This window comes from Neofelis nebulosa, chromosome 10 (assembly GCF_028018385.1).
Source record: "Neofelis nebulosa isolate mNeoNeb1 chromosome 10, mNeoNeb1.pri, whole genome shotgun sequence".
In the NCBI taxonomy this organism is placed as follows: Eukaryota; Metazoa; Chordata; class Mammalia; order Carnivora; family Felidae; genus Neofelis; species Neofelis nebulosa.
The window spans coordinates 107,495,378-107,514,592 of record NC_080791.1 but is presented as its reverse complement, the minus strand read 5'-3'; the positions used below and the strand labels follow the sequence as shown (position 1 = coordinate 107,514,592).

Sequence of the window (19,215 nt, the reverse complement as noted above, 5' to 3'; positions counted from 1 at the left end):
TGGTTGCCAAATGATCCTTTATTGAAGGATCTTCCTTCGTAGTTCTCAACTAACTGGGCATCCCACCCCTGCTGATGTCATCTATGGTGTCACGAGGCCCTCGACATGGCCACTCCCACGGGGCAGTCTCCAGGATCTCAATGGTTCCACTGAGTTCTCTAAGTAAAGGCTGGTGCCGTATGCTGGGCACTGTTGACAAGCTCATTAAAAGTGAGTATTCTGACTATGCTTCAGGTCTTCCCGGTCTCCTGGCAGTTCCCTGGGGGCTCTGATCAGGGCAGCGGCAGAAGGTACGCCCTGGATCAGGGGCCTGTCCCCAACAGTTTTACTGTCCTCCTCAGGCCCTTCCAATCACTGGCTGCCTCAGCAACGTCATCACTGTTTTTCGTGACAGCGGGGCCAACTGACAGCAGGCCGGGGTGGATGTGGTATCCCCGGCGGGCACATCGGGAGGATTTTGATCTCACTGGGGTTGAACTTGAGGCTGCATGGCGGAAGTGGCTGGTGCGGGATGAAACCCGATCTGGAGAAAGGTGCACGGGGGCCTCCTCTGAGCAAAGAGCCAGAAGTGAGAGCGGGGAGTTCTCTCAAAACGCAAACACAGAGCAGCTGACAGACTGGGTCTCCCAAGAAGGTGGTCCAAAGACTCTCATACCGGGAAACATTTTTTGCTCTTGCCCGGGAGCCGGTGTTCTCTCCATCCAGCTGGTTTCTGGCGGAGATTAGAGGGTGAAGAGCGAAACAGCACAGGAAATTACCCGAACCTCTGGAGTCTGGTGCCCTTCTGGATAGGGAAGCACCCCACCCCCCAACCCTTTCAGCTGGCGTGGGGCGACAGCGCCACCTAGTGACCGAAGCACGGAGGTCACCCAGGGCAGCCCCATTACAAAGAGGCTCTGGTTCCCAGTCAACTCACACTCCCACCTCTCCCGCACTCCAGGTGGGAACCCTGCGGGACCTCGGCCTCAAGGTCATTTAGCAAAACAAAATTACAAGGACATAACAACGTATAACCACGCCCGACTGGCTTGTTTTATTGGAGAAGGGCACGTGGAGTTAACAACGTGAAGACAGTTGGGAGCTGAGGTCGGGAAGAACACCCTCCCCTCCCCGTACGTGCCCACTGCCCCAAATAAAAAATAACCAACTATGGGAGAGCAGCCGAGACAGCGACTGAGGGCGGCAGAGAGACCATGCGTGTGCTGGGAGGGCCCAGAGGCAGCGGCGGTGCGAGTAACTTGAGTACGAGTCTCCGTGTCTTGCACGTGGGTCTATATAAATATAGAGACAGAAGTCGTTCGCTTTCCCCTGCTCTCCCCTCTGCTCGGCGCGGCTGGCCGCGGTCCCGGCTCCTCTTTCCACACGAGGGCGGAGGGAAGGGGATGATGAGGAAGTCATCACCGAATTGCGATCAGACCCACATCCATCAGCTTCTGGATCTTCTGTGCTATTACAGGATTCTTTAAGTGTCTGATGGGGAAAAAAAAGCCAAGTTAGGTGAAATGAGACTTGACCTGAAAAGGGCTCTCTGCTCTCGAGGCCACCCCCATGCGACCCCCTCAAAAGGCGCCAACAGGAGGCGGCTGAAGGGTCTCCGGAGAGGACCGTTCTGTGAAGGCCCGGGCCCTGCCGGGCAGGAGCCCACGGACACAGCTTTCAGCCGAGGCCGCTCCGTCTTCCCGCCAGGCGGCTCCAGCTACCGTGGCCGACGCAGCAAGGAGGCCCTTTGGGCTCCCCGCCAACGGCCCCGCCGCCTTTTCGCCGGGAAGAGAACACACGGCGGCCGCTCGCCCGGACCGATCACATCCCTACCCACCTTGCGCGGCCGCACCTCTCTCCACCTCGTCCCCTGGGGCCACCTCCGCCCCCCTCTACTTACTCGCTGAGCGCCTGGGGATCCTTCTGCATCTGTTCCAGGATGAGCCGCATGGCCGGGTCACTCATGATCTGCTGCACCTCGGGGTCGGCCATGGCCCGTCGCTTCACATCCTCGGGGCTGTCGTGCCGGTTGTACTGGGCCATCATACAGCGCTGGTACCCGTCTGCCGCCTCCTGCATCCCAGCAAAGCCAACAGGGGAGGGCGTTAGCACTAACCGGGTCACCGTTTCGGCCCAAACACAGGGAACGGAGAAGTGGGAAGTCAGAGCGAAGCGGGCAAGAGGAAAAGAGTCGGCGAAGAAACATCGAGACGACCCGGAGGAGGACCGGAGGCAGGGGAGAGACTCCCCCCCAGCCCCGGAGGCCAGAAGCAGCCTCACCTTACAGTTGGAGTCCAGATCTAAGGCCTTCTGGTAGACGTCCATGGCTTTCGTGTAGTCCTTCATCGCTTCCAGGGCAGCCGCTTTCCGCGTGTACCCCTTGACTGCGGACAGAGACGGGAGCGGTGAGGCGTTTTCCAGAACGCGGCTCCAAGGGGCACCACTCCCACCCTGTCATGCGAACACCAACATCCTTCCCCCCACCCCGTTGGCGCCGCTAGCTCCTGCCGCAGGCCCCTCTCGCTCTCTGGGCCACGTCCAGGGACGGAGAGGGAGCGGGAAAGCACTTACTGAAGGTCGGCTCTAGCTGGATGCATTCCTCACAGTCCTGGGCAGGAGAGGAAAGGAGACAATTAGGCTCACTCCTTCAGATAAACTCCTCGAAAGCAGAACGATCAACAGAACTCTTCGCCTGGCCCCACGACAGTGTTCTTTCGCATCCGGCACTTCTGTTAACCCGGGCATCTGGGCCGTCTCACAGACGGCCCAGCCGAGGCGGCTGGGAGAGCAAGTCAAGCAGAACCACGAGGGACGGCCATTCCAGACTATGGACCGCCGACCCCACCTAAGGCGAGTGGCCTAGACTCTTCAAAAGGCTGAGGTTATGGAAAAAAATGCAAAAAGTGGGCAAAGTTCTCGTTTGAGGAACTGAAAAGGACATGACAACCAGAGGAAACACACAACCTGGACACGGGCAGCTTTCAAGGGGATTTGGGGGGAAATCTGAGCAGAGGACCGCAGCAGATGGCCCTCGGGCCTCCATTCCACGACCAGGCGGTGCGACTGACACTGTGACTGGAAGGGAAGAATCCTTTCAGGAAAAGCACTCAGGAGCGCAGAGTGCCAAAACCTAGCCTACTTCTTTTCGCAGATGGTTCCACAAAAACGCATCCCTACTGCTTGCCAAAAGAGGTGGAGGGCACACAGACGTTCTGGCTATTTCTGTTTGAAGTACCTACAAGGTGGAAAATCCCAGCGAAAAGAATGCAATGCGGTAGAGTTTCAACACCCCGGCCCGCTTGCAACTATTCCAGCCAAAAGCTAGATCAGAAATGGTTCCGTTCACTGTTCCCCTTTGTGTAGCTGGGGGAGGACGTGCTCTTCCTCACAGGCAACCGCCGAGGTTCTGCACTTCGCAAACCAACCTGTTTTTGACGTTGCCCTTGTACCCATATGGGGTGACCTTTCGAAGCCAGGCACAGGCCCAGAAGTTAGTGGCCTCAAAAAACAAAACCTGTGTGTGTCTCTAGATGGGTCACGTTTTGTCACCTTCCCAGAAGATGGTCCGGGGATGGACCACACTTTAAAAATCGTCTAGCCTCCCTCTCTCTGCCCCTCCCCCACTCACACTCGTCTCTCTCAAAAATAGACACTTAAAAAAAAAGGAGGAGGGGGCCTGGGTGGCTCCGTTGGTTGGGCCTCCTTAGTTGGCTCAGAGGTCATGATCTCGCGGTCTGTGAGTTCAAGCCCCACGTCGGGCTCTGTGCTCACAGCTCGGAGCTTGGGGCCCACTTCGGATTCTGTGTCTCTTTTCTCTCTGCCCCTCCCCTGCTCGCGCGCCGTCTCTTGCAAAAATAAACATAAAACATTCAAAGTCACCTAGAGAACAGTTTAGAAATCGCTAACAGAGGCACAGAGCAGGTCATGTTCAAGAGAGCCATGAAGATTTCCTTCCCAGCGTCGACATGATCACGCGAGACCATACTCAATATGCCCGAGAACAGCAGAGCTGCTAAGGGAGCTAATCAAAAAAGGACCAAAGATGGCGAAGCTTCTGCGGGAAACGATGCCACGGTTCTTCAGTATAAACGCACGCATAATTACAGGCAGACAAACACTGTGCTGCCCCAGGATGCAGCACCACCGCTGGGAGAGGATGCCTAGAAGATCAGAAAGCGGGGTACCTATGCGAGGTAACAGTACTCAGCCTTCAGGAGGAAGGAAACACGGACACCTGCTACAGCACGATGCTCAGGGAAATGAGCCACACACGAAAGAACAAATACTGGATGGTTCTACTTACAGGAGGTCCCTAGAGGGGTCATATTCAGAGAGCCAGAGAGTGGAATGGTAGCCGCCAGGGGTCAGGGGAGTGGGAGTTAGTGTTCAAAGGGTGCACTTTCAGTTTGGGAAGATGGAAAGGTTCTCGATGAGGAAGGCGGTGATGGGTGCACAACAATGGGAATGAACTTGAACTTGACCCCAATGAACTGAACATGTAAAGTGTTAAAAAAAAAAAAAAAAAAAGGGGGGGCGCCTGGGTGGCTCAGTCGGTTGGGCATCCGACTTCGGCTCAGGTCACGATCTCACGGTCCGTGAGTTCGAGCCCCGCGTCGGGCTCTGGGTGATGGCTCAGAGCCTGGAGCCTGCTTCCCATTCTGTGTCTCCCTCTCTCTCTGCCCCTCCCCCGTTCACGCTGTGTCTCTCTCTGTCTCAAAAATAAATAAAACGTTAAAAAAAAAATTAAAAAAAAAAAAAAAAAAAGGGAGAGGGGGGAGGGGAAGCGATGGGGAAGAAAAAGAATCCATCATCGGCGAAGACGGAAACGGATCCACGTTTCCAAATATTCCCAACCACACTAACAACTGATGGGCCAGGAGTGAGCCAGCATACGTCCTGCATTTTACAAACCTCACACGCACGGCACCATCCCTCTAAGTCAAAGTAAGAACATCAAAAAGACGTTGACGACGTGAAAAGAGAAAAAACAACGTTCCTCACGCACAGATTCGCTGCCGTAACAGGCACTGCACACTCCCCGATGTGCCCACCTTGAGCGCCAGCTGAAACTCCAGGAGTTTGGTGTAGCAGGCGGCTCGATTGCTGTACAATTTGGCATCTTTTGGGTTCCGTTTGATGGCTTCTGTGTAATGCTTCATGGCCTGGGGATAATCCCCTGGGTAAGGAAAGAAGAAACTTTTTTAGAAAGCAAAAAGCCACCCTCCCCCCCCCCCCCCCCACCGAGGGCATTTAGCTTGCAGTCCGCCAAGGCGCAGAGAACACGTCTGCATCACTCATCACTCATCCAGAAGCTCTGTCACCTGAGCTGGAATGTACCTTTATTGTTTATTTTTGCACAGTGACAGAGTGCAAGTAGGAAGGGGCAGAGAGCCTGACGCGGGGCTTGAACTCATGGACTGTGAGATCGTGACCTAAGCCAAAGTGGGACGCTTAACCGACTGAGTCACTCAGGCGCCCCTGTAACATACCTTTCTGAAAACATTCGTTGCCTTTGTTCTTTTCCTCCAAGGCCAGGTCGGGGTTTATATAGGCCAGCCGCTCTTGCTCCTTCAGAATTTTCTCCGCCTAAGAAAAAATAATCCTTGGAGTAATCATTTACACTGTCGTAAACCTAAACATTGGACTAAAATAAAGGTCTGATTCAGATTTTGATTTTCAGAAAGTACTGTCAGCAACATTTTAGTTTTTGTTCAGAGCATGCAACTCTTCATCATCTTGGGGCTGGGAGTCCGAGCCCAGGTTAGGTGAAGAGCTTACTTAAAAACAAAAGAATTACACCTTCCTCATCATGAAAACACACAGTGAAACGATGAGCAGTACTGACATACGCTTGGTACAAGATTAAGCGTGAATACGAGGATGTGAATATGAGGCATGTGTTAACAGCACAATTCACTTTCTGACCCGTCTTTCTGTGAATAAAAATCGACCCCACTCCATAATTTAGGACAACTGGCATGATAACACGACGCTTTGGTTGTGTAAAATAAAAAATAAATCTTAAGTCACAATAATAACCCTAACGGCACTGACCTTCAGTAAAAGGTTACGATCTTGGCCGACAAAAAGGACAGCAAAAAAATCGCGGTTATTCCTTACACGTTGTCAAGCGACAAGGACGAGGTATAAAATGACCAAAGACGCGACTTAAAAAAAAATCTTAACGGTTCATTATTAAACGTAATGCTACAGTGGATAAGTTAAGAAATACCAGGACCCGTATTCTTTCCCTACCCACCTGTTGGCATTTCTTGAGCACATCTGGGGTTCGGTGCTCTGCCAAAGACTTGTTGTAGAAATGGATGGCGTCCTTATACTTTTCCTCTTTGAAGTACGAGTTGCCAATTCGAGCATAAGCTCTAACGAAACAAGCAGAAAAGGAATGTGCTGAGAGCAAAGCAGAGACAAGGGCAGCTCCTGGAGAGAAGCGCCCCCCGCCCCCATCCCTCCCGCTCGGACACCACACCCTCCAAACACCTCTTGTCTGGACGCCCGTGGCCTCCTGTCCAGCCCACGGCTTACAGAGCAGGCTGTGTGGCCAGCCACCCTCCTCCCCACGCAGGAAAACTTAGGTCTTGGACATCGACCCCTCCACCCCACTCGAGGTACCGCCAAAGGTCGCGCGTACTTGGCAATCTGTCGATAGTCTTCTCGGTTTTCTCGCCCCACTTCGATGGCCTTCTCACAGAGCTCCCGGCATTTACTGTAGTCGCCCTTCTCGAAGTACACGGCTGCCGGGCAGGATGGTTAACGAAGAGTCAACCCGTGTCCCTCCCCGGGACCGCCCGACGACAACGAAGTCACCCCTCGGCCTGGGCCTCACCTGCTTGATTGGTCATGTAAGTCATGTTGGTGGGGTCCAGGTCCTTGGCTCTGTCGTAGTGCTTCAAGGCCGTGTCGAAGTCTTTTTTCTTGTAGGCCTCGTTCCCCAACTCTTTTTCTTTCAGCGCCTAGATGAGGTGTGGAAGGAGCACTGAGCAAACCGAACGGAGGCGGCAAAGAGCTTGCGACCCGTCACGGGCCGAGCAGCGCGCACGACTAGCCTTGCGTGCGGGAGCACGGTCCCCGCGCTGCGGCCACTTCTCAGCCAGCTGCAGGATTAAAGGCAGAGGGCTGTTAGAACGGGACGCTAATGGGGTGCTTGGGTGGCTCAGGTCATGATCTCGCAGTTTGTGAGTTTGAGCCCCGCGTGGGGCTCTGTGCTGACAGCTCAGAGCCTGGAGCCTGCTTCGGATTCTGTGTCTCCCTGTCTCTCAATAATAAACGTTAAAAAAAAAAAAAAAAAGAAAAAGAATGGGATGCTAAGGTCTCACCTCTGCCTCCTCAAAAACTCCCCCTTTTCTATCTACTCTCCTGGACTTGGTCAGAAAATAAAGGGCTTTCTCAGGGGAGAGAAAATCCCTCCGACCTGAAGCAAGTTGGGAGAGAACAGCAGTTTTCTACCCGGTTTGACCACGGGAGGCCGTGGCAAGTCCGGTTTCCGTGAGGCGGCCACCTCGGGGGCTCTGTGGCCAGAGCGGCAGAGGGAGGGGTCGGGGATGCTGACAAGGGTCTGTCCCCAGGGCATGAGTCTCAGCACAGCGCTTCACCGCCCACACCACAGGGCCAGCTTCCAACTTCAAGACACCCCGAACCGATGCTTACTCATGTGAAAGTGCTTAATTTGGCAACAATCTGTTGTTCCTGATAAGAAAGGAAATAAAATCACCAAAGCACACGCCTCCCGCTCTGGAAGCCAGTGTCGCTAAGTGGACAACTTTCAACTACACGCCACGTCCAACCAGAAAGCAGACGCCTGAGGACGCGCGCAGACGACATCCTTCTGGGTCACAGCAAGGACAAGGGTCACCCAGAACCTGCCCGGCTTGCCCTGACCCACACCCACGCTGGTGGCAAGGGCGCAACTCCAGGGACCTCGGAAGGGCAGCTCGTGCAGCCACAGGTCCCACGCGCGCCGTTCTTGTGAAATCGCTCGGAAAGGGAAGCGTTTCACATGCCGACCGCTCCGATGGAAAACAGTGACCCAGCGCTCAACGACGACAGCCGCCCCCGCGTCCCGGACGTCCTGCGGACAACGCTGTCCGAAACGTGCGAGAGGAAGGAGGAAAAACGAGACCTGCTTCTTATTCTCTGGAAGATCTTCTTCCATCGGCTCTGGCTTGGTGTCCTTCTTGGGAGGCGGCGGCGGAGGCGGCGCGGCCACTTCCTCGTCCTCATCCATGCTGCCCAGGTCGACCCCCAGCAGGACGCTGAGCGTCGTCATGATCCGGGGATCCTGCAGTTTCCTAGCAGTGGTTTAAAAAAAAAGAGAAGAGAAAAGAAAAGAAAAGCACAATGATTTGTTATTTCTCCTCACAACTGATTTTAGTATTAGGTTTTCAAATAAGAATTCGGTGGACTAACTCTCATCACTCCTTTGGAAAGTGACTTTTTTCTTTTTAAGTTTATTCGAAAGAGAGAGACAGAAGGCGCACAGGTGTGTGCAGGGGAGAGACACACAGGGAGAGAAAAACCCAAGCAGGCTCCGTGCCTGTCAGCACAGAGCCCGAGGCGGGGCTCGAACGCACAATGCCGGGATCACGTACCTGAGCTGAAGTCAAGTCAGACGCCTGACTGAGTCACCCAGGCAGCCCTGTCCACAACGGAGCTTAAACCCACATTTGCCACTAAACCTCAGATTACCGTGTCAGAGAGCTGCTCACCCACAGAAAAAACTGCAAGATTCTGCACCAGCCATGAGGTACCACCGGGGAACACTCAACCCTTCAAAAATCCATTCCCGACGAGCTAACAGATGTCAAATTTACTTCTCGAGGCCAGGAGACACAAAGAGGGACGGGATCTCAGGAGTCAGAGATTCAGAGTCACGAATACCGATATGACTAAGAGACGCGTCTGTACACCTGACACTCTCTTCCACCATGACCTTCACTGCAACATCCCAGGAGACAGCGTCTGATATGTATGCAAAGGATAGACCTGGTGCCAGATCAGAATTATGGGAGAGCAGCAGAGAGGCACTTGAAGGTTAGGAATGAAGATTCCAAATTATTCCGACACGTGTCCTCTTTAACCCTTTCCAGAAAGACAAACCAACAAATACCTACCGCTCACAGGAGAAAAACAAAGGCAGAAACCCTGCTGTCTGAGGAACACCTCTACACACACACACACACACACACACACACACACAGGATCCCAGAAAAGAAGTACCACGTTCACACCCATTTCCAGAGACAACGGTGCTGCCTCAACTTACGTGCCCAGGTCGGACGGTTTGCTTCTCAGTTGTTCTATCAGTTCCCGGTAGGTAGGATCAGCGAGCAGTGTCCTCGTTCTGGGGTCGCTCTCCAACTTCTGGTACAGATTGGGCATGTTGAAAGGGTTCATGAACTTCCTCTCTGTTCCGAACAAAGGAAAGCACATGATGAGAAGTCAGTTCGCTTGAGTTTTATGCCCCCTAGCCCACCAGACATTTGGAGGGACCCTCAAAGTTAATCCCATTAAAAAAATTTCAAGGTGTGTTTTGGGGCGCCTGGGTGGCTCAGTCGGTTAAGCATCCAACTTCGGTTCAGGTTGTGATCCCACGGTTCGTGGGTTTGAGCCCCACACTGGGCTCTGTGCTGACAGCTCAGAACCTGGAGCCTGCTTCGGATTCTGTGTCTCCCTCTCTCTCAAAAAGTAAACATTAAGGGGAAAAAAAAAAAGTGTGTTTTGTTTCTGAGACAGAGAGCGAGCTGGGGGAGGGGCAGAGAGAGGGAGGGGGAGGAAGGGAGGGAGGGGGAGAGGGAGAGAGGGAGAGAGGGGGAGGGGGGGAGAGAGGGGGGAGAGAGAGGGGGGAGAGAGAGGGGGGAGAGAGAGGGGGAGAGAGGGGGGAGAGAGGGAGAGGGGGGGAGGGAGGGAGGGAGGGAGGGAGGGAGGGGGAGGGAGGGAGGGAGGGAGAGGGAGAGAGGGAGAGAGGGAGAGAGGGAGAGAGGGAGAGAGGGAGAGAGAGGGAGAGAGGGAGAGAGGGAGAGAGGGAGAGAGGGAGAGAGAGGGAGAGAGGGAGAGAGAGGGAGAGAGGGAGAGAGAGGGAGAGAGGGAGAGAGAGGGAGAGAGGGAGAGAGAGAGAGAGAGAGAGAGGGAGAGAGGGAGAGAGGGAGAGAGAGGGAGAGAGAGGGAGAGAGGGAGAGAGGGAGAGAGGGAGAATCCCCAGCAGGCTCCATGCTGGCCATGCAGAAACCCAACACCGGGCTCAAACCTACAAACCGTGAGACCACGACCTGAGCGGAGATCAAGAGTTGGACTTTTTTTTTTTTTTTAAGCGTTTACTTATAATTGAGACAGAGAGAGAGCATGAACACGGGAGAGAGAGAGACAGAGGAGGAGACACAGAATCCAAAGCAGGCTCCAGGCTCCGAGCTGTCAGCACAGGGCCCGCCACGGGGCTTGAACCCACAAACTGCAAGATCATGACCCGAGCCGAAGTCGGACAACTCAACTGGGCCACCCAGGTGCCCCTGAGAGTCGGACGTTTAACTGGGCCGCCCAGGTGCCCCGAAGTTAGTCCCATTTAAAAAAAGAAAGAAAGAAAGAAACCAACAGTGTACTGGGGCCTACCTGCCAACCGGGCCTCCATATTCTGTAAGCCCTCTTTGAGCTGAGGATTATTTGCTTCATGTTTTAAACCCTCTTCATAGGTTCTCTTGGCTTCTTCAAATCGGTTTAAGAACTCAAGAGCTGCTGCTTTTCGCGAATAGCCCTTAAACCAAAAAGAAAGAACATGACAAAATAAAGAACACCTAGAAGTCCAGAAGACGAACTCCAAAGAAGCTATTTTACGCTCCCTGGGACAAAATGGATATTCACGTGAAGGCCAAAGGAAAACAGGAGGAGAAGCACGTGACGCCAAGACTGAAAACCGTAAGGATCCGGCCACATCTCAAAGACGCTCACCCGCCCCACCTCGATTCATCTTCCGACCCGGGGTCGTCCGCTCCTCTGGTGGCATTTTCTTTCTCAGCAGCGCCAGAGATCAGACCTGCCTTCACAACCGACGGCACCTCGGACGCGACAAGTGCCACGACTCCGAGGAGCATCCTCCGACCGGGAGGACAGCGGAGGGGCGATACGCCATGCAGCCTACTGGGATGGGCAGCCAGCCGGGTCGGGAGGGCCCAGTATTCGAAAACGGCACACCAAGGAGGCATTTCTGTGAAGCGTCAAGAGCCCCAGTCCACCCACGGCTTACCTTGCCCCAGTCGGGCTTCAGGTCCACGGTTCTGCAGCCATCCTCATAAGCCTTCTGGTAGTCACCTTTCTTGGCGTAGGCCGCTGAGCGATTGCTGTAGAGCACGTGGTTCTGGGGATCCAACTTGATGGCCTCAGAGTAGCACTGTAACGCATCATCGATGTTGCCGGCACTCAGGGCCTTATTGCCCTTCTCTTTCAGCTCGTTCACCTGAGGAAAAAAAGGAACCAATGTAGTCTCTTCCGTAACACGCTGTTTTTTCACGTTTTTCCTAGTTCTTGAGACAACGTGCGTGCGCAAGCGGGAGAGGGGCAGAGGACCCGAAGCGGGGTCCATGCTGACAGCAGTGAGCCCGATGTGGGGCTTGAACTCACAGACTGCAAGATCATGACTTGAGCCCAAGTCGGACCCTCAACCGACTGAGCCACCCAGGTGCGCCAGTCCCAATTTTTTTTTTTTAATTTTTTTAATGTTTGTTTATTTTTGAGACAGACACAGCATGAACGGGGGAGGGGCAGAGAGAGAGGGAGACACAGAACCGGAAGCAGGCTCCAGGCTCCGAGCCATCAGCCCAGAGCCCGACGCGGGGCTCAAACTCACGGACCGCGAGATCGTGACCTGAGCCGAAGTCAGACGCTCAACCGACTGAGCCACCCAGGCGCCCCATCCGGTCCCAATTTTTTTTTTCAACGTTTTTTTTTTTTTTTTAATTTATTTTTGGGACAGAGAGAGACAGAGCATGAACGGGGGAGGGGCAGAGAGAGAGGGAGACACAGAATCGGAAACAGGCTCCAGGCTCCGAGCCATCAGCCCAGAGCCTGACGCGGGGCTCGAACTCACGGACCGTGAGATCGTGACCTGGCTGAAGTCGGACGCTTAACCGACTGCGCCACCCAGGCGCCCCCCGGTCCCAATTTTTTAAGCGACACTCATACTTCGGTTGTCAACAAAAAAGTTACTTTACACACCGAGAGAAAGAAAGCGTGAGTGAATTCATTTGCCATCTCCCACGCCTTCGGGTGGGGCCAACAAGAAAAGTAAGTAACCAGGAAAAGCAGGCTGACGCCTCGCTCTCCGCTGGCTCCAGTTCGGAGGAACGCGCGGCAGCCACCGTTTTCTCCAAGCCTCCACCTGGGGCTGACGAAGCCACTCTCTAGAACACACTCATGAGCTCCTTTCGTGGAAAAAGAAATTCACTGGCCACGGGAACGCCAAGGAGCCCAAACGGTAAACCGAACACAGGCCTAGTGGCCTAGTCGGTCACTCCTCGCGGAAGAGACCATGGCGAAGGGAGGAGCAGGAGTGGGCAGGGACACAGGCGCCCCAGCGAGCGACCTGAAGGCTTCGCGATGGCTTCCTGGGAGCCTAAAGATGCTTACCCGCAATCAGGAAGAATCTATTTCCGTGCCCAGGTGGGGTCACCCATCACAACGTGATAGAGCTAACTCCCCAGATCAGCCTTTGCCGCGCGTAATTATTACTATAAAAGATACACAAGATAATAACAACCTACTTGTGGTTTAATCCCCTACCCTCTCCAACGTTCAGAACGTGGTCCTGATTATAGGGCTTCTCCTAACACCATTCTCTCTCCAGATCGATCATCCAGCCAGCCGTGAGCCGGCACGGGCTGATGCAAGAAAGAAGTGTTAAGGGAAACACTTCTGGAGCCTCGGGGCAAACCAGTTGGGAACTTCCCTCCATCAACCAGAGATGTGGGAGAGACGGCCTTGAAAAAGAAAAAGCCCCGCAAACAGGGCAACTCTAGCAAGGGATAAAAACCTTCGAACCCGGGAAGGAGACCAGAAAGCAAAAACTTAAAAAACTAGTATCAAGCGGCAGCTGAGAACGGCGCCGTGGACTTCTTGTCTCTCCCACAAAACCCCCGTTTCCACACGGAGTGCTGACCAGCAGTAGGTCAGGAAATCAAGCCTGCAGGTGGCGACCAGCACTTTAAAAGATCAAGTAGGATAGAAAATACCAGCACACCAGGCACACGATGGCAAATGCCATCATGCTAAATAAACGCGCTACACGGTTGCAGGTCCACACTGGGTCTCGGGTAAAAGGTGTATTAACTACCCTGGGATTTATCTGAAAAGCGCGAAGTTGAAAACATCAAAACATGAAAAACTGGACACTCCAATCCCTCCACCTTGGATTATTTCCTAAAACTGAAATCCAGATCTCCAAGCTGGAGATGAAAACCAAAGGCAGAGGCGTCGCATGTCCAACCGGCCCAGGAGAGCAGGTCCTCTGACACACAGAGGTAAACCGCCAGGCTGCCTGCACCACAATCACAAAGTTGCCGTCCTGACTTCACTCGTTCATTCACTGTCTGCCCCCACGTATGTGTTTTAGCTCTATCTACTCTATCTACAAGGGGTGGTGCGATTTTAAAAAGTTTTTTTTTTTTTCCTATTTTGATAACTGAGGGACAAACCCCTTCAATTGAAGAGCGATGTGCTTCTCATTCCAGAACTCATTTTCTTGTCCGTACCTCAGTCTGTTTAATCCCAGATGCAACTTTACTATCCCAACTGAGCAAAAACTTTTTTAACCCCTCCACTTCCACTCTTTCTTAATTTACCAAACAGGCTCCAGATCTGGTTCATCGTTACGCTTCCACTGACAAAGTTTCCGACTGAATAAAATCTCTCCAGGCTTTTCACAACCTGCGGGCTGCGGAGGATACAATTAAGCCACCGAAAAGCAACCAGCAGCGGTTGCAAACTCGGTCCCCTAAAAATGAGCCGAGACACATGACTTACTTCTGGCTGCTTAATCTACACAGCCTACTACACGACATTTTCTACAGCGACCAATTCCTCCTTGGGTAACCAGAAACCAACTCTCCAGAAAGATCAGCCTTCAGCTACTCTCGAATCACACACACACCCCAAAACAGAAAAAAAGAACGGGAGGAGCCTCACATCTCTCTGCAAGACGCTGCTAGACCTGGACTGGTTCTACGGACTTTCGCCGCACCGTCCCTTTCCTGCACCGGGCAGATAAATCGGCCCGCTTACTCTCAAACCTTCCATCAACGCTCTTCCATCCGGCCTTTCCAGATGCAGGAAAGTAGGATGTGCTATCTGGCTACTTCCAGTGTATTTCCGTCCCGCTCCCTGCATCCCTCCAAGTTAACTGTGACCAAGTCCGTGTGGCTTCTCCGTCGGCAATCCCCGCTCTCCCGGGTGGCGCATTCCCTGGCGTGGACCCGGTCCCTCCCGCCGGTTCCGAAGCCCCCCGCTCACCTCCATCTCTCCCAGCGCCGCCCTACCCCCCACCCCCCCCCACCCCCCCGCCGCCGCCGGCTCAGTCCAGGGCCACCTCCCGGGAGGCCTCCGGGGCCCAGCCACGGCCTCTCTTCCCGCCGCGGGCCCGACTTAGAGCCGGACTGTCGCCGTCCCCCGGTCCTCCTCGCCGAGCCGGCAGGCGACGGGCGCTGAGTGGACCCCGCGCCCCCCGCGCCCGGGCCTGGCTACACTGCTCACCTCCCGCCCGGTGGGCCGCGGCCCTCACGCCTCGCCTCCCCAACTGCTCGCCCGGCCCCAGGCCGCCGCCCCGACCGCCTCGATTAGCGCCCGCCCCGCCGCCGCTCCTCCACTCGCGGCCCGGCCTCGGTCTGTCCCCGAGTGGCCCCGGGGCCTCGGCCCGCCCCTCCCCCTTCACCTGCTCCATAGCCCGGCCCGGAACCCCGTTGAATCGACTCCCGTCCGCTCCGCGTTCCCAACCGCACGCGCCGCCTCTGGAACCTACTAGAAGCTGCCGGGACCCCCGGATCCCGCCCCTTCCTCGCCTGCTCACTGGTCGCGCTCCCCGAGGGGGCTTTCTATCCTTCCCTACTATTGGCTTGAAGTCTGGCCCATCATCTTTGCTTCTCTATCATTGGACGCCTGAGAGTAAGCCCTCAGCCCTGCCTCCCCCGCGCCTCCGGATTGGACTCTTCCCGACAAGCCCCGCCCACCCCAGGCTCCACGATTGGAGGGAGGGGCGCCCTTCTGCGACGGGGATTGGTCGCTCGGCCCGCCAATCGTGGCCGCGCTGGCCGCGCCCATTGGTCCTGTTCTTTCTGGAAATTTCCACCTCTCCCATTGGGCTGACGGACTCCGTGAGGGAACCTCCTTCAGGTTAAAAAAAAAAAAGTCGATTGGGCGGAGAGTTGCCGACACTCCTGCGGTGATAGGCTTAAACGGCTACCCTTCAAAAGGCGGGGTTTCACCTCTGCAGGGGTTTATGGGAATCTCAGGACCCCGCGGTTCTCTGCCGCGGTGGCTCTGGCGGCCTGGGGGGAGGGGGGGGGGTGGTCTCCGCGCCGCTTCCCGGCTCCGTGGACTGCGAGTCCGGCCCAGGCGACCCGCTGCTCCCGGCGACGCAGAGCCCCCGGGTCCCGGCCGGTGGGGGGCGACGTCTGGGTCGACCTCGGGAGAGCTCCCGGGCCGTGCCCAGATCCCGCCGTTAGTAGCCGAAGGGTCGAAAACACCGAAGGAGCTGGGACTTGGGTGGGACGGACCCGGGGTCTCACCCTGGGGAGGCCGGGGGGACTCGCTGGATCCCCTCGTGTTAACGGGTCGGACATGTGGCGGGGCCGTGGGAGGTGTCCCGTTCATGCAGTAATTTCTTTACCGCTCGGTGAAGGGAGCCATTATTTGAGGATGGGAGGGGGGCGGGGAGGGAACAATGACGTCAGTGACGCGCTCGGTCACCTACTGGCGGGCAGTGGCGGCCCGGGAGGGCCTTTTGCAGCCGAGAGGCAGGGCAACGTGCGTGCGAGAGCACCCGGGGCAGCCAAAGGGTTTAGAGCGTGGAGGAGAGAAGCTGGTTTTTCCTCCTGGGCCGGTGTGTGCTTCACGGAACAAAGAAGCCGCACGACAGGTCTGCAGAAGGCTTGGATGAGGGTCTTGGGGGCCTGCTGTGTCCTTGTATCCCCCCTTCCGTCTCCAGCGCCGTCCCTGCCAGGGTTTCAAGTGTCCCCTCTATGGCAATGGCTTGTCTCCACAGCTTCCTCTTTTATCCCAGCTGTCTCTGGTCCCTTCTTAACCTTGCAGCCAAGGTCACTGCAGATCCACACCCCTTGCTTGAAACTCTTGGAGGCGTTAGACTGGGGCTCAGGGCCTGTGTGATCTGGCAGGCCTGCTTTGGCCGCCTCCTTCCCTGCCCTCCCATTTTCAGCACCAGACTCCGGCCCCCTGACATCTCCGTTGGTTAGACTAGGTGGGCTCCTTCACTCCGAGCCTGCCTGCAAACTGTTCCCTCTGTTGGGTTCCCCCTTCCACCAACTCTGCCGGGTTGATTCCCGCGCCCTGCAGGGCCGAGATGGGCTGTCAAGGTTCCTTAACAGTCCGCCTCCAACAAGTAGACTAATTTCTGCCCACTCTCACTGGCTTTCACTGTGGACCATACGTGTGTCCGTTTTTGCAGAGTCTGGTACATAGTAGGTGTTCATCAACCCATCGAATATCATTGAATGTGTCAGGTGCGATGGTCCGCTGGAGAAAATGCGGTAAAGAAAGCTGACAAAAATCGCTGTTCTTGTGGCACTCCTTCCAGAATTGTTTTTAATGTCTTCATTTCTTTTTGAGAGAGAGCAGGAGAGGGGTGGAGAGAGAGACAGAATCCAAAGAAGCCTCCAAGCTCTGTCTGAGCTGTCAGCACAGAGCCCGACGCGGGGCTCAAACCCACAAGCTGTGAGATCGTGCCCGGAGCCGGTCAGACGCTTAGCCCACTGAGCCACCCAGGCACCCCCTGTGGCACTCATTCTGGTGAGGGAGACGCACCTAAAAAGTTTCTAGGGCATATCTGCTTAAGTGTAGTGGAGAAAAACGGAGCAGGGAATGGGTTAAGGAGTGTTAGGTGAGGGTGACGGTGTTACATTCTTAATAACCTGGCCAGGACACAAGCCTCAGTGAGAAGGTCATATTTGAGAAAAGGCCTGAGGAAGTAAGGGAGTGAGTCTAATGGAAAATCTGAAGAAGAACCTTGCAGTCCGAGGCAACAACACATGCAAAGGCCCTGGGGTGGAAGCTGTACTGAGGTGGCCAGAATGGTGGGAGCAGGGAGGAAGTGGGAGAGCTGGGGCAAGAGGAAGCAAGGGCCGGGTCCTGCCAGGGTGAGAGGCCATTGTGTTCATGCCAGCACGTTTTCAACAGAAAAGTGACGTGATCTGACGGATCGGGACTCTGGCTGCAGTGTAGGTGACCTCTTAGGAAACCATTGCGGTATCCCAGGGGAGCGGCGACGGTGCCGTGGGCCACAGTGGGAGTGGAGGAGGGGTGGGAAAAGTTGGGAATCCAACTTCTGGAGGAGCCAACAGGATCTGTTCGTGCCTCGGACGTGGGGCATGAAGGAGGCAGGTGATTCCGAGGATTTGGGCCTCTCTTAACTCATCTGCTAAATACCCCCTTCCACAAGATCTTTCATTGGTCCTTGGCAATGTCTGCAGACCACCGCACTCTTGCTGATCCCACTGCTGTCTCCCCCCACAGCTGTTCTCCAGGCTTCTTTCCCATTCCTCCTCTCTCTGCATAACCCGGTCTCGTCACCACTGACGTCTCCATGGTCCTGTTACGGGCGGCACGCTACTCCGGAGGCAGGGGCTCACAGACGCGGCTTCTGTTGGGGTGGGTGGTGTCTTCTAGCCGGAGAGAGAGATGCCAGTCAACTCATCTGCGTGACTTCAAGCATCCTGCTTAGCCTCCCTGTGTTTCCGTTGCTTCTATTTTAAAATACGGATGAAAAAGTGTTTTGTTTTTGAGAGAGAGGGAGAGAGAGAGAATCTTAAGGCTCCACGCTCAGTGCGGAGCCCGACACGGGGCTTGGTCCCATGATTCTGGGATCATGACCTTAGCCAAAATCAAGAGTCGAATGCACGCCTGGAAGCCCCGAAAAAGTTTTAACGTCAGAGTTGTGAAGATCAAGTTGTTTGATTTTTTTTTTTAATGTTTATTTTGAGAGAGAACCTGCGCGTGCAAGTGGGGTAGGCGCAGAGAGAGAATCTGACGGTGGGAGCGGTGGAGCCTGATGCAGGGCTTGAACCCACGAACCAGGGAATCGTGACGTCAGCCGAAATCAAGAGCCCGATGCCCAACCCACTGAGCTACCCAGGCGCCCAAATTGTTTGATATTTGTAAAGCACTTAGAACGTTGCCTGCCTAAAGAGCAAGCATTATATGCATTTGTTAAGAACAAATGTAGAAATGAAGATAACTGAAGAGTGATGAGTGCTATAAAAATAGCAAAAGATAAGGGATAGAGAGTAACCAGGGAAGCAGGGAAGGAAGGAGCTCCTAGAGGCAGGTGGTTAGTAGTGAAGGCCCCTTGGACCTGGAGTGATGAGAAGCCAGCCAGGAACAGAGTTCCAGACAGGACAACAGCAGGTGCAAAGGCCCTGAGGTTAAAACAAGTTTGAAATTTTCAAGGGACCCAAAGAAGGCTTTTTCTATGCTCTAGTGTCCTTGCCTGTAAATGGAGATGATGAAGTTCCGAGGACTTCCCAAGGTTACTCCGAGGACAGGACAAAATAATCCACACTCAAGTCTTGTCAGACCCAAAACAAAATTTTGAAAGCCGCCTTTGAGAAGACAAAAATACAGATCAGAAGGGCTGTGAAGAGAGGACCCTAAAGCTTAAGTTGATCCCAGGTCACGGTAGAGTCACTCCTGAATGTTAAAAAATGTCAGCTCTTAACATTTTTTACCGACCTGGGCTTCTTCAAATCTCTTTGTAGATTCAGAGTGCTCTCGAGTGGGACGGGGAGGTGGCGATGCAGCCCGCCAGGGTCCCCTTCCCCAGATTCCTGGCACACAAGCAGAAGCTGTGCCGCAGAAGGTGTCCTGGCCCGTGCATTACATGACAGTTTCCGAGTGATTCATGCTGCTATTTTGGTGCTTTCTGCTCTCCAGGGTGGGGAGCAAGATGCCGAAGCCTGTCTTTGGAGTCGATTCTGAGGTCGTAGATCCTGGAGCGAATGAGAGACCGAAGGA

The 19,215-nt window shown here is 54.7% G+C and overlaps 1 protein-coding gene across 1 annotated transcript; it reads right to left on the bottom strand.

Moving 5' to 3' along the window:
* Nucleotides 1-1,008: 1,008 nt before the first annotated feature.
* On the bottom strand, nt 1,009-15,030 carry STIP1 (stress induced phosphoprotein 1). The gene is made up of 14 exons (XM_058689409.1): nt 14,906-15,030; nt 11,231-11,440; nt 10,600-10,741; nt 9,260-9,401; nt 8,117-8,285; nt 6,824-6,950; nt 6,629-6,731; nt 6,239-6,359; nt 5,469-5,565; nt 5,031-5,155; nt 2,551-2,587; nt 2,260-2,363; nt 1,880-2,052; nt 1,009-1,470 (listed from the first exon to the last, which is right to left on the bottom strand). The coding sequence occupies exons 1-14, from the start codon at nt 14,912-14,914 to the stop codon at nt 1,398-1,400; spliced, it is 1,632 nt and encodes a 543-aa protein (XP_058545392.1). The 5' UTR covers nt 14,915-15,030; the 3' UTR covers nt 1,009-1,397.
* Between the last annotated feature and the right edge of the window lie 4,185 nt (nt 15,031-19,215).

Excerpts from the sequence above, each read along its gene's own strand:
- STIP1 (XM_058689409.1), bottom strand. Across the intron at positions 10,742-11,230 it reads TGAAGCCCGACTGGGGCAAG|GGCTATTCGCGAAAAGCAGC; the intron begins GTAAGCCGTGGG and ends TTTTGGTTTAAG. Across the intron at positions 9,402-10,599 it reads TATGGAGGCCCGGTTGGCAG|AGAGGAAGTTCATGAACCCT; the intron begins GTAGGCCCCAGT and ends TGTTCGGAACAG.